The 15591-nt window shown below is 46.0% G+C and overlaps 1 protein-coding gene across 1 annotated transcript in view; it reads right to left on the reverse strand.

The window, feature by feature from the left end:
* The window catches only part of stpg2 (sperm-tail PG-rich repeat containing 2), an 85186-nt gene that overhangs the window by 11974 nt on the left and 57621 nt on the right, over window positions 1–15591 (reverse strand). The window contains exon 11 of the mRNA XM_065011391.1: window positions 830–998. Within this exon, the coding sequence (XP_064867463.1) occupies window positions 830–998 (169 nt within the window). The remainder of the gene's footprint in view (window positions 1–829; window positions 999–15591) is intronic.

The following is a 15591-nucleotide window of genomic DNA, read 5'->3' on the forward strand; positions in this document are numbered from 1 at the left end:
ATCAACAAGCCCAGGATACAGTCTCCTCAACAAGCCCAGTCTATTATCTCCTCAACAAGCCCAGTCTATTGACTCCTCAACAAGCCCAGTCTATTGTCTCCTCAACAAGCCCAGTCTACAGTCTCCTCAACAAACCCAGTCTATTGTCTCCTCAACAAGCCCAGTCTATTGTCTCCTCAACAAGCCCAGTCTATTGTCTCCTCAACAAGCCCAGTCTACAGTATCCTCAACAAGCCCAGTCTATTGTCTCCTCAACAAGCCCAGTCTACAGTCTCCTCAACAAGCCCAGTCTATTGTCTCCTCAACAAGCCCAGTCTACAGTCTCCTCAACAAGCCCAGTCTACAGTCTCCTCAACAAGCCCAGTCTACAGTCACTTTCTAGCTATTTGTTCAGTTGATTTGACTCAACATCACTTTAATGAAATGAATAAAAAGTAAAAGATATCAGATATCAGATCCGCTAGAAAGCAGCATGTTGAGCAGTGCTTAAACCTTGACGGTCAGTACGGTAGCCCGCTACAGTGTGAAGATACAGATCTAGGATCAGCTTTCCCTGCCACAATCTTAACTTTTAACCATTATTGGGGATAAAGCAAAACTGAAGATCAGTGTCTAGGGGGCAACTTCACACTACACCACAGTGTAGCCTACAGCAGTGGTTCCCAACCCTGTCCACCCAGGCCCCCGTTCCAGCATTGGGGAACATCCTGATGCACCACCCAATTTCAAAATTACACCTTGTGCATTCTACTATTACAACTTTCAGGAGTAAGTTGAGAGCCGGAGTTCCTAGGGGACCCACAGTTTGGGAACCACTGGTCTAGAGTACCTGGGAAGTCCAGATCGTAGCTCAAGAAGGAGGAGTGTCTGGGTGCTGCGCTCAGGAATGAGCTCTGGCGTCTCCTGCCCCCCTCGCTCCTGGGTTCTGAGAAGGAGGCGCGGCCATACGTCTTCTCAAAAGACTCCCGCACGTTGTAGGTGCTGGGAGGAGGGGTGTCCTGGAGAGAAGAAGAAGAAGACTTTATTGTCCATTAACTGGTAGAAAACAAACATTTGTTTTTATGCTCACAACCCCAGGGGTCTGGCGCAGAGCAGCACCCCTGGAGAAATTGAAGGGGGTTATGTGCCGTGCTCAAGGTCACAACACAGAGAGATGACGATATGACCACAACACAGAGAGATGACGATATGACCACAACACAGAGACACAGAGAGATGACGATATGGTCACAACACAGAGAGATGACGATATGGTCACAACACAGAGAGATGACGATATGGTCACAACACAGAGAGATGACGATATGGTCACAACACAGAGAGATGACCATATGGTCACAACACAGAGAGATGACGATATGGTCACAACACAGAGAGATGATGATATGACCACAACACAGAGAGATGACGATATGACCACAACACAGAGAGATGACGATATGACCACAACACAGAGACACAGAGAGATGACGATATGGTCACAACACAGAGAGATGACGATATGGTCACAACACAGAGAGATGACGATATGACCACAACACAGAGAGATGACGATATGACCACAACACAGAGAGATGACTATATGACCACAACACAGAGAGATGACGATATGGTCACAACACAGAGAGATGACGATATGACCACAACACAGAGACACAGAGAGATGACGATATGACCACAACACAGAGAGATGACGATATGACCACAACACAGAGAGATGACTATATGACCACAACACAGAGAGATGACGATATGACCACAACACAGAGAGATGACGATATGACCACAACACAGAGAGATGACGATATGACCACAACACAGAGACACAGAGAGATGACGATATGACCACAACACAGAGAGATGACGATATGGTCACAACACAGAGAGATGACGATATGGTCACAACGATATGACCACAATGGAGAGGAGGAACAGAGAGGAGGAACAGAGAGGAGGAACAGGGAGGAATGGAGAGGAGGAACAGAGAGGAGGAACAGAGAGGAATGGAGAGGAGGAACAGAGAGGAGGAACAGAGAGGAATGGAGAGGAGGAACAGAGAGGAGGAACAGGGAGGAGGAACAGAGAGGAACAGAGAGGAGGAACAGAGAGGAGGAACAGAGAGGTGGAACAGAGAGGAATGGAGAGGAGGAACAGAGAGGAATGGAGAGGAGGAACAGAGAGGAGGAACAGAGAGGAGGAACAGGGAGGAGGAACAGAGAGGAACGGAGAGGAGGAACAGAGAGGAGGAACAGAGAGGAATGGAGAGGAGGAACAGAGAGGAATGGAGAGGAGGAACAGAGAGGAGGAACAGAGAGGAATGGAGAGGAGGAGCAGAGAGGAGGAACAGAGAGGAGGAACAGAGAGGAGGAACAGGGAGGAATGGAGAGGAGGAACAGAGAGGAGGAACAAAGAGGAGGAACAGAGAGGAGGAACAGATGAGAGAACAGGGAGTGAAGTATACTGATATAGAAATATGATGTGGGTTTTCTCACCAGAATACATTTGCTCAACATTTTGACTGATCCAGACAATAAGCATTTTTATTTTAATTATCCAATCCCTCGGTATGACCTTGGCTGCAATAACACTGGTCTGAGAAGTCAACAGACACCATAGCCTTCTCTGACATCCTAGCTGATTGGCTCACCACAACACATTGTGACGGGAACATCTGACAGGCACTCCTATCAATAACATGTTTCTTGTCTAATGACATCGTCCATTCACAGTACAGTGGGATCTAATGAGCGATCCTGTTCCCTCCATGGGGCTGTTGGCTGGCCCTCAGTAGCCTCTCTACAGGGGGGGCCTCATTACATACAATAAATGACCCTTCAGCCTGACATAATAACAATTAATAATAATAATAACAACTGACCACACCAGCCTGTCAACATCACAACACTGACTAAATCACTCATTGGCTGTAATGACCAGAGACCAGACAAGGAAGACACATATCTCAAATATGACCTGAGAAAACTACAATTATAAATGACTATGAATAATGTCATTACGAGTAATATGGATTATCTGTCTAAACCAGGAAGGAGATGTGTATTTTTCCAACATAGCGCTACTTGGTTTCAAACGATATCCCCTTCCTCGTCCCATTCACTCCACCCTGAATTCCAGCTCCTCCCCGCTGGACGCAGATGCAGACTACCTAAGGTTGAAAAAAATAAGTTCTCTTTTATTCCGAATGCAATTTTGCAACTTAACAAAATGTTGGACTAATTGCTCTTAGCACTTGCACTATGAAATCGCACTGACCTTGCCTAATTGTTTGTAAATATCCTTTGTTATTTATTGTACATTTCTAGATGTTGTATGTTTTATGACTGCTGCAAGATTATCTCGTTGATGACATTAAAGTTTTCTGTATCTGAATGATCCCCTACTGCTCAGACTCCTCCTACCACTGCTACAAATAGTTTTAGTGACGATCAGAGAGTGCTATGGCTAGCTCAGCTACACTACCTAGATGAATACTGCAGGGCTATATAGCTAGCTCAGCTACACTACCTAGATGAATCCTGCCGGGCTATATAGCTAGCTCAGCTACACTACCTAGATGAATCCTGCCGGGCTATATAGCTAGCTCAGCTACGCTAGCTAGATGAAAACTGCGGGGCTATATAGCTAGCTCAGCTACACTACCTAGATGAAAACTGCAGGGCTATATAGCTAGCTCAGCTACACTACCTAGATGAATACTGCCGGGGCTATATAGCTAGCTCAGCTACACTACCTAGATGAATCCTGCAGGGCTATATAGCTAGCTCAGCTACACTACCTAGATGAATGCTGCAGGGCTATTTGCTAGCTCAGCTACACTACCTAGATGAATCCTGCAGTGCTATATAGCTAGCTCAGCTACACTACCTAGATGAATACTGCAGGGCTATATAGCTAGCTCAGCTACACTACCTAGATGAATGCTGCAGGGCTATATAGCTAGCTCAGCTACGCTAGCTAGATGAATACTGCCGGGCTATATAGCTAGCTCAGCTACACTACCTAGATGAATACTGCAGGGCTATATAGCTAGCTCAGCTACACTACCTAGATGAATACTGCAGGGCTATATAGCTAGCTCAGCTACACTACCTAGATGAATACTGCAGGGCTATATAGCTAGCTCAGCTACGCTAGCTAGATGAATACTGCAGGGCTATATAGCTAGCTCAGCTACACTACCTAGATGAATACTGCAGGGCTATATAGCTAGCTCAGCTACACTACCTAGATGAATACTGCAGGGCTATATAGCTAGCTCAGCTACACTACCTAGATGAATACTGCAGGGCTATATAGCTAGCTCTTATCACATTTTTTGCATTCGATTGTGTCTGAAATGGCACTAGGGCACTACTTTAGACCTATAGGGCTCTGGTCAAAAGTAGTGCCGTTTTGTTTAGGTAATAGGGTTCAAGTTTTAAAATTCAAGTTTTTACAGTTACGTGCACAAGCACAGTGAAATGCCTTTCTTGCAGAGCAAAGTTGGGTCAGAGCTCGCAAGACGACAGCCATACAGTACAGATAGCTTGCCTGATCTGTAAGATACCATTCCATTCATTCTGTTCCAGCAATTACAATGAGCCCATCCTCCCCAATTAAGGTAGCACCAGCCGCCTGTGACGCACACACCACGAGGTGTTGGAAGCAATGGGTCAGGCGAAGTGCAGCGCCCCTGAAACAATTGCAGGGGGTTACGTACCTTGCTCAACGGCACAACACAGAGACACAGAGAGATGACGATATGACCACAACACAGAGAGATGACGATATGGTCACAACTCAGAGACACAGAGAGATGACGATATGGTCACAACTCAGAGACACAGAGAGATGATGATATGACCACAACACAGAGAGATGACGATATGGTCACAACTCAGAGACACAGAGAGATGATGATATGGTCACAACACAGAGAGATGACAATATGGTCACAACACAGAGAGATGACGATATGGTCACAACTCAGAGACACAGAGAGATGATGATATGGTCACAACACAGAGAGATGACGATATGGTCACAACACAGAGAGATGACGATATGGATATGGTCACAACACAGAGAGATGACCATATGGATATGGTCACAACACAGAGAGATGACCATATGGTCACAACACAGAGAGATGACCATATGGTCACAACACAGAGACACAGAGAGATGACGATATGGTCAAAACACAGAGAGATGACGATATGGTCACAACACAGAGAGATGACCATATGGTCACAACACAGAGACAGAGAGAGATGACGATATGGTCACAACTCAGAGACACAGAGAGATGATGATATGACCACAACACAGAGAGATGACGATATGGTCACAACACAGAGAAATGACGATATGGTCACAACACAGAGAGATGACGATATGGATATGGTCACAACACAGAGAGATGACCATATGGTCACAACACAGAGAGATGACGATATGGTCAAAACACAGAGAGATGACGATATGGTTACAACACAGAGAGATGACGATATGGTCAAAACACAGAGAGATGACGATATGGTTACAACACAGAGAGATGACGATATGGTTACAACACAGAGAGATGACGATATGGTTACAACACAGAGAGATGACGATATGAAGGTGAGAGGAAAGCTGTGGCTAGTAGCAAATGAAAATGGCACTGAAATGAATTGAATGATCGAGATGGAAATTAAAGGTTGGCTGTACCTGTGAGGCTATACCTGTGAAGGCTGGCTGAAATGACAGGTTGGCTGTACCTGTGAGGCTATACCTGTGAAGGTCGGCTGAAATGACAGGTTGGCTGTACCTGTGAGGCTATACCTGTGAAGGCTGGCTGAAATGATAGGTTGGCTGTACCTGTGAGGCTATACCTGTGGCTCGCTGAAATGACAGGTCGGCTGTACCTATGAGGCTATACCTGTGAAGGCTGGCTGAAATGATAGGTTGGCTGTACCTGTGAGGCTATACCTGTGAAGGCTGGCTGAAATGATAGGTTGGCTGTACCTGTGAGGCTATACCTGTGAAGGCTGGCTGAAATGACAGGTTGGCTGTACCTGTGAGGCTATACCTTTGAAGGCTGGCTGAAATGATAGGTCGGCTGTACCTGTGAGGCTATACCTGTGAAGGCTGGCTGAAATGACAGGTCGGCTGTACCTGTGAGGCTATACCTGTGAAGACCGGCTGAAATGACAGTCGGCTGTACCTGTGAGGCTATACCTGTGAAGGCTGGCTGAAATTATAGGTTGGCTGTACCTGTGAGGCTATACCTGTGAAGGCTGGCTGAAATGACAGGTCGGCTGTACCTGTGAGGCTATACCTGTGAAGGTCGGCTGAAATGACAGGTCGGCTGTACCTGTGAGGCTATACCTGTGAAGGCTGGCTGAAATGACAGGTTGGCTGTACCTGTGAGGCTATACCTGTGAAGGCTGGCTGAAATGACAGGTCGGCTGTACCTGTGAGGCTATACCTGTGAAGGCCGGCTGAAATGACAGGTCGGCTGTACCTGTGAGGCTATACCTGTGAAGGCCGGCTGAGATCTTTTTCTAACAATATTACACATTTCCTGTCTGTCACGGAGCCCCAATATGGCTGTAATTCCACCTGATGGGAATTTAACTACCGTTCTCACCACCTCTCACCTATTGACAGTAGTCACAATACACTTAATTACAGAGCAGTGCGCCAGCCACGTCTGTCCAATTTCTCTCTCTCGTTTATCGCCATCTATATGCATTTAGAAGTTTCATTTAACGAGTGCTCACACACGGCGGACATGAAACATAATGACACGGAATACTGATGTGATTTCCCCCTGATTAGCGTCTAGACGTGTTGTCACCAACTAGATGTTTGCGATTCTTTTCGACGCTGAAGAATATAGAGAATTCAAACTAGACCAAGTCAATTGGTTAATTGGGCATGTGTTTAGAATGGGAGCTGTTACGGATTCCCTATTGTTCCGGTTGAGTTCAGAGGTCAGAATTCAAAGAATGTTTTTTTTTGACTGGTCAGAAAGGTAAACAGAGTGTAATGCCAGAGTCTGGCTTAGCGGGAATGCGGCTGACGTCACATGTCCCCAGACGGGGGGGTCCCTGAGTCCACCTTTCCTAGCTGCCGTCTCCCCGTCTAGTCCTATCGATGACAATAATTAATCAATCTCAATCAAATAAAACATCTGAAATAGAAAGAAAGAAACAGGTCAGAGTTGAAGTGAACCAATGATTCCACCTTCGTGGGACATGTACTAATCACCTACTATGATTCCTTCCTCAGAACAAGCTCTACGTGAAGACGGGGGGGTTGAATCCCAAATGGCATCCTATTCCCTACATAGGGAACTACTTAATATGTATGACCATACAGGCTCTGGTCAAAAGTAGTGCACTATATAGTGTGCCATTTGGGATGAAACCAGACCTTTTTTAGCTCTGCCTGACAGCCTCACACTAAAGACCATGCGTGTGACATGAACAGTGTACCAGCCATTCCTCTTTTTCTCAGCTCACAGTAGAAGACTATTCCTCATCTCATTAAACCCTCCCCATTAAACAATGACAAAGTTATTTTCAGATGAGGCGGCCATTTAATTTTTTTCCACCCCATAAATACTGAGCTATATTTATAGTGTATGTTTCATTGAAGCTTCTGCACACTCAGCCGCAGTGGTTAAATAATGGTTTTCTGCTTTATTTAGTTCAAGGGGAGGAATTTGGTGTTCTAATGGGCTCTTAGATGGATCATAAAACCACAGGAATGATAGGGAATCACCATATGCTTGTAGTATGGTTTTATAGATACTATAGCCGCTGATGGCGACAGCTCTGTTGCCATCTTCCTCTTTCTTCTCTCTCTCCCATAAATGTGTCTGAGGTAAATCAAACCGGGACTTTCTCACAAAAATGTTTACATATCCGCGATGAGTTGTTAAAACAGGGGAGTACATAAATTCTCTTATCGTAGCAACAATTACGAATACAAACTACGAACAAATATGAAAATGTACACACTCGCTACTTTAAGTTGCTCTGGAAAAGAGCGTCTGCTAAATGACAAAAATGTAAATGTACAAATGAAGCAGAGAAGGACGTTCTAGTCAAAGGGTGAACAGATTTAACACATCAATACGTTCAGTCTTTTGATGGCTTGTTCCTCTCTCCTTCTCCCATTCCCTCTCTTCTCCCCCTCCCTCCCTGAACTTCACCTCCCTCTCTCAGTCGTTCCTTTGTCATCACTTTGTATTCCCTCTCTTCCCCCTCCCTTCACCTCCCCCTCTCGGTCTTCTCTCCCTCCCTCTCTTTCTTTCTCTAGCTCATCTGGCAGTGAGCGGAGTGACCTGGCTTTGGCAGTGGAGAATCCTAGGCAACCACCAGGCAGCTATACTGTTGGCCCCACAGCTGGGTCCACTCAGCTACCAGACTAACAGACTGTCTGCAGCCTCTTGGCTGTATAAACAGGCAGCAGCCCTAAACCGCACCGGGCCTCGTCCCGCCACAGTTACCGACACGCTCCCAGCATCCCCCTCACCTGTTCCTCCACACACAGCTGTCTACACACACATCTGTCTCCCACATGTTCCTCCACATTCCATGAGGAAGCAAAGGGCTATATAGCACAGAAAAACAAGATTCAGGAGAAAGATCTCCCTGGTATTCCGCCGTAGGACAGAACTGTGCATTGCCTACTGATAGAGATGATGTGAAAGCAGCAACATGGAGGTATGGTGTAATCCAGACGCCGTATTATAATCTTGAAGAGCGTGAAAAACATCAGTCGGACAGCAGGTCAAAGAATGCAATGTTTCCTCTTTCTGCTGTAGTTCTTGCAAGGCACCAAGCCTCTGTTTTTAAACATGATGTCAGAACAGAGACACTGTGATAGATGTATGTCTCAAAGTCAGGGATTTGTTGGGTCTTTGCTGTGAGGGTTTTGTTGGTTCTTTGCTGTGAGGGTTTTGTTGGTTCTTTGCTGTGAGGGATTTGTTGGGTCTTTGCTGTGAGGGATTTGTTGGGTCTTTGCTGTGAGGGATTTGTTGGGTCTTTGCTGTGATTTGGGTCTTTGATTTGTTGGGTCTTTGCTGTGAGGGATTTGTTGGGTCTTTGCTGTGAGGGTTTTGTTGGGTCTTTGCTGTGAGGGATTTGTTGGGTCTTTGCTGTGAGGGTTTTGTTGGTTCTTTGCTGTGAGGGATTTGTTGGGTCTTTGCTGTGAGGGTTTTGTTGGGTCTTTGCTGTGAGGGTTTTGTTGGTTCTTTGCTGTGAGGGATTTGTTGGTTCTTTGCTGTGAGGGATTTGTTGGTTCTTTGCTGTGAGGGTTTTGTTGGGTCTTTGCTGTGAGGGATTTGTTGGGTCTTTGCTGTGAGGGATTTGTTGGTTCTTTGCTGTGAGGGATTTGTTGGTTCTTTGCTGTGAGGGATTTGTTGGGTCTTTGCTGTGAGGGATTTGTTGGGTCTTTGCTGTGAGCAGAGTTGGAGAGTAACAGATTACAAAAAACGGTAACTGTAATCTGTTAATTTACCAGCAAAAATATTGTAATCAGATTACAGATACTTTTGAAAAACTAGATGATTACATCAAGGATTACTTTTAAATCCAGAAATGATGATCGCGAGAAGAAAAAAAAATGGACACTTCGATGTTTTCTCAATGACATTCAAATCAGCATTGAAAAAAGGCGCAAGTTTAAGTTTGTTCCACCTGAGTGAGTCTGACCACCAATCAGAGACCACTATGATGTCAGAGACCACTATGGTGACACACCAAATGTGTTTGATGGATTGCTGGAAAAGAGCAGGAATAGGTTTTTGTAGGCTACAGTCCAAGTTATGTCTTCCAATGGTGCGACTGCTGTTGGCATCCAAAGATGATCCAACATGAATAAATGCTTGGAGGTCAGGATGACAGCAGTGGTGTCGTCTACGGCGATACAGATATCACTTATTATTGATAGCACATTGATGTGAATCACACTGCTGCTCTCTCATTTAGCTATTTGCTAAATAATGGTTGAATAATGGTTGAATTCAAGAAGTTTAAACTGCCTATCAATCATTGTTTAAAAACCAGTAGACAGCCAGTGAAAAATGTGCTCTTGCAACAGTTGCACAGTGTGGATCCCAGCCTATGGAACAACAGCTGCACAGTGCGGATCCCAGCCTATGGAACAACAGATACACAGTGTGGATCCCAGCCTATGGAACAACAGATACACAGTGTGGATCCCAGCCTATGGAACAACAGATACACAGTGTGGATCCCAGCCTATGGAACAACAGATACACAGTGCGGATCCCAGCCTATGGAACAACAGATACACAGTGTGGATCCCAGCCTATTGAACAACAGATACACAGTGTGGATCCCAGCCTATGGAACAACAGATACACAGTGTGGATCCCAGCCTATGGAACAACAGCTGCACAGTGCAGATCCCAGCCTATGGAACAACAGATACACAGTGTGGATCCCAGCCTATGGAATAACAGATACAGAGTGTGGATCCCAGCCTATGGAATAACAGATACAGAGTGTGGATCCCAGCCTATGGAAAAAACAGATACACAGTGTGGATCCCAGCCTATGGAACAACAGATACACAGTGTGGATCCCAGCCTATGGAACAACAGATACACCGTGTGGATCCCAGCCTATGGAATAACAGATACAGAGTGTGGATCCCAGCCTATGGAATAACAGATACAGAGTGTGGATCCCAGCCTATGGAACAACAGCTGCACAGTGCAGATCCCAGCCTATGGAATAACAGATACACAGTGCGAATCCCAGCCTATGGAATAACAGATACAGAGTGTGGATCCCAGCCTATGGAACAACAGCTGCACAGTGCGGATCCCAGCCTATGGAACAACAGATACACAGTGTGGATCCCAGCCTATGGAACAACAGATACACAGTGTGGATCCCAGCCTATGGAACAACAGATACACAGTGTGGATCCCAGCCTATGGAACAACAGCTGCACAGTGCAGATCCCAGCCTATGGAACAACAGATACACAGTGTGGATCCCAGCCTATGGAATAACAGATACAGAGTGTGGATCCCAGCCTATGGAACAACAGATACACAGTGTGGATCCCAGCCTATGGAACAACAGATACACAGTGTGGATCCCAGCCTATGGAACAACAGATACACCGTGTGGATCCCAGCCTATAGAATAACAGATACAGAGTGTGGATCCCAGCCTATGGAATAACAGATACAGAGTGTGGATCCCAGCCTATGGAACAACAGCTGCACAGTGCAGATCCCAGCCTATGGAATAACAGATACACAGTGCGGATCCCAGCCTATGGAACAACAGATACACAGTGTGGATCCCAGCCTATGGAACAACAGATACACAGTGTGGATCCCAGCCTATGGAACAACAGCTGCACAGTGAGGATCCCAGCCTATGGAACAACAGCTGCACAGTGCAGATCCCAGCCTATGGAACAGCAGATACACAGTGTGGATCCCAGCCTATGGAACAACAGCTGCACAGTGCAGATCCCAGCCTATGGAACAACAGATACACAGTGCGGATCCAAGCCTATGGAACAACAGCTGCACAGTGCAGATCCCAGCCTATGGAACAACAGATACACAGTGTGGATCCCAGCCTATGGAACAACAGCTGCAGAGTGTAGATCCCAGCCTATGGAACAATAGATACACAGTGTGGATCCCAGCCTATGGAATAACAGATACAGAGTGTGGATCCCAGCCTATGGAACAACAGATACACAGTGTGGATCCCAGCCTATGGAATAACAGATACAGAGTGTGGATCCCAGCCTATGGAACAACAGATACACAGTGTGGATCCCAGCCTATGGAACAACAGCTGCAGAGTGTAGATCCCAGCCTATGGAACAATAGATACACAGTGTGGATCCCAGCCTATGGAATAACAGATACAGAGTGTGGATCCCAGCCTATGGAACAACAGATACACAGTGTGGATCCCAGCCTATGGAATAACAGATACAGAGTGTGGATCCCAGCCTATGGAACAACAGATACACAGTGTGGATCCCAGCCTATGGAACAACAGCTGCAGAGTGTAGATCCCAGCCTATGGAACAACAGCTGCAGAGTGTAGATCCCAGCCTATGGAACAACAGCTGCAGAGTGTAGATCCCAGCCTATGGAACAACAGCTGCAGAGTGTAGATCCCAGCCTAGGGAACAACAGCTGTACAGTGTAGATCCCAGCCTATGGAACAACAGCTGCAGAGTGTAGATCCCAGCCTATGGAATAACAGATACACAGTGCGGATCCCAGCCTATGGAACAACAGATACACAGTGTGGATCCCAGCCTATGGAACAACAGCTGCACAGTGCAGATCCCAGCCTATGGAATAACAGATACACAGTGCGGATCCCAGCCTATGGAACAACAGATACACAGTGTGGATCCCAGCCTATGGAACAACAGATACACAGTGTGGATCCCAGCCTATGGAACAACAGATACACAGTGTGGATCCCAGCCTATGGAATAACAGATACAGAGTGTGGATCCCAGCCTATGGAACAACAGATACACAGTGTGGATCCCAGCCTATGGAACAACAGCTGCAGAGTGTAGATCCCAGCCTATGGAACAACAGCTGCAGAGTGTAGATCCCAGCCTATGGAACAACAGCTGCAGAGTGTAGATCCCAGCCTATGGAACAACAGCTGCAGAGTGTAGATCCCAGCCTATGGAACAACAGCTGTACAGTGTAGATCCCAGCCTATGGAACAACAGCTGCACAGTGCAGATCCCAGCCTATGAAACAACAGATACACAGTGTGGATCCCAGCCTATGGAACAACAGCTGCAGAGTGTAGATCCCAGCCTATGGAACAACAGATACACAGTGTGGATCCCAGCCTATGGAATAACAGATACAGAGTGTGGATCCCAGCCTATGGAATAACAGATACAGAGTGTGGATCCCAGCCTATGAAACAACAGATACACAGTGTGGATCCCAGCCTATGGAACAACAGCTGCACAGTGCAGATCCCAGCCTATGGAATAACAGATACACAGTGCGGATCCCAGCCTATGGAACAACAGATACACAGTGTGGATCCCAGCCTATGGAACAACAGATACACAGTGTGGATCCCAGCCTATGGAACAACAGCTGCACAGTGAGGATCCCAGCCTATGGAACAACAGCTGCACAGTGCAGATCCCAGCCTATGGAACAGCAGATACACAGTGTGGATCCCAGCCTATGGAACAACAGCTGCACAGTGCAGATCCCAGCCTATGGAACAACAGATACACAGTGCGGATCCCAGCCTATGGAACAACAGCTGCACAGTGCAGATCCCAGCCTATGGAACAACAGATACACAGTGTGGATCCCAGCCTATGGAACAACAGCTGCAGAGTGTAGATCCCAGCCTATGGAACAACAGATACACAGTGTGGATCCCAGCCTATGGAATAACAGATACAGAGTGTGGATCCCAGCCTATGGAACAACAGATACACAGTGTGGATCCCAGCCTATGGAATAACAGATACAGAGTGTGGATCCCAGCCTATGGATCAACAGATACACAGTGTGGATCCCAGCCTATGGAACAACAGCTGCAGAGTGTAGATCCCAGCCTATGGAACAACAGCTGCAGAGTGTAGATCCCAGCCTATGGAACAACAGCTGCAGAGTGTAGATCCCAGCCTATGGAACAACAGCTGTACAGTGTAGATCCCAGCCTATGGAACAACAGCTGCAGAGTGTAGATCCCAGCCTATGGAACAACAGCTGCAGAGTGTAGATCCCAGCCTATGGAACAACAGCTGCACAGTGCAGATCCCAGCCTATGGAACAACAGATACACAGTGTGGATCCCAGCCTATGGAACAACAGATACACAGTGTGGATCCCAGCCTATGGAACAACAGCTGCAGAGTGTAGATCCCAGCCTATGGAACAACAGATACACAGTGTGGATCCCAGCCTATGGAATAACAGATACAGAGTGTGGATCCCAGCCTATGGAACAACAGATACACAGTGTAGATCCCAGCCTATGGAATAAGAGATACAGAGTGTGGATCCCAGCCTATGGAACAACAGCTGCAGAGTGTAGATCCCAGCCTATGGAATAACAGATACACAGTGTGGATCCCAGCCTATGGAATAACAGATACAGAGTGTGGATCCCAGCCTATGGAACAACAGATACACAGTGTGGATCCCAGCCTATGGAACAACAGATACACAGTGTGGATCCCAGCCTATGGAACAACAGCTGCAGAGTGTAGATCCCAGCCTATGGAATAAGAGATACAGAGTGTGGATCCCAGCCTATGGAACAACAGATACACAGTGTGGATCCCAGCCTATGGAATAACAGATACAGAGTGTGGATCCCAGCCTATGGAACAACAGATACACAGTGCGGATCCCAGCCTATGGAATAAGAGATACAGAGTGTGGATCCCAGCCTATGGAACAACAGATACACAGTGTGGATCCCAGCCTATGGAACAACAGATACACAGTGTGGATCCCAGCCTATGGAACAACAGCTGCAGAGTGTAGATCCCAGCCTATGGAACAACAGCTGCAAAGTGTAGATCCCAGCCTATGGAACAACAGCTGCAGAGTGTAGATCCCAGCCTATGGAACAACAGCTGTACAGTGTAGATCCCAGCCTATGGAACAACAGCTGCAGAGTGTAGATCCCAGCCTATGGAATAAAAGTGGGGCTTTTATTGAAAATAAGAATTTGTTCTTAACTGACTTGCCTAGTAAAAGGTAAAAATTAAATAAAAATTGCTCAATCTAATTCATGCTGATAAAAAAAATACATCCATAGACCTAATGGACATATGCTTAAACTCGCACACTTCTGATAGACTTAAAGGGGCAATCTGCCACATCCATTTCTGTACTTTTAAATTATATATTTTTCCATTGATTCTTGACGAATATAACTTAGAAATCCCTCATGAGCTTAGTTCCAACTATTGTACCTCATCAGAACACAAAATATAAGCTTGTTTTACTCCACTGTTTGTAAACAAAGTAAATGTAAACAAACACTGTATAGCCTCAAAACATGGTTAAAACAACAACTGACATCATGGAGGGTCAGTCCTTGCATCCATAGCTCTGTCTATTAATCTGAGACTGGTTAGATTACTCCAGGCCCACATCCCTCAGCTTTTTACCAAAACAGAGGCGGGGCGACCGTTTTGTTATTGTTTCATCTGTGGATTTGTCCTTTAAACAGCTGCATATTATGAAGATATCAAAGTGTCACCAACTAACAGGTGAACAAAAGGCCTATAGCAAATGCAGCATATGACATTACTTTTTCACATGTAAATAGCACTTTTCAGTAGTAGTCAAAGCAGGCCATTCCATGAGCGCAACATTTATTTTTCAACTCGAATCAATGAGACCAATCCGTCCTCCATGACAACATCGTAAACAACAGAGTAGGGCTGGCTAAACTGTCCTTAGTTTTGGGGTCACGCTCAGGTAAAACAATTAGGCTAATATATACTTCCATATTTCCAAGTCCTATTCTTGAACATCAAGGGGTATAACATTTATTGGAATGACTAGAA

Source organism: Oncorhynchus nerka, linkage group LG27 (assembly GCF_034236695.1).
Source record: "Oncorhynchus nerka isolate Pitt River linkage group LG27, Oner_Uvic_2.0, whole genome shotgun sequence".
NCBI classification, from domain to species: domain Eukaryota; kingdom Metazoa; phylum Chordata; class Actinopteri; order Salmoniformes; family Salmonidae; genus Oncorhynchus; species Oncorhynchus nerka.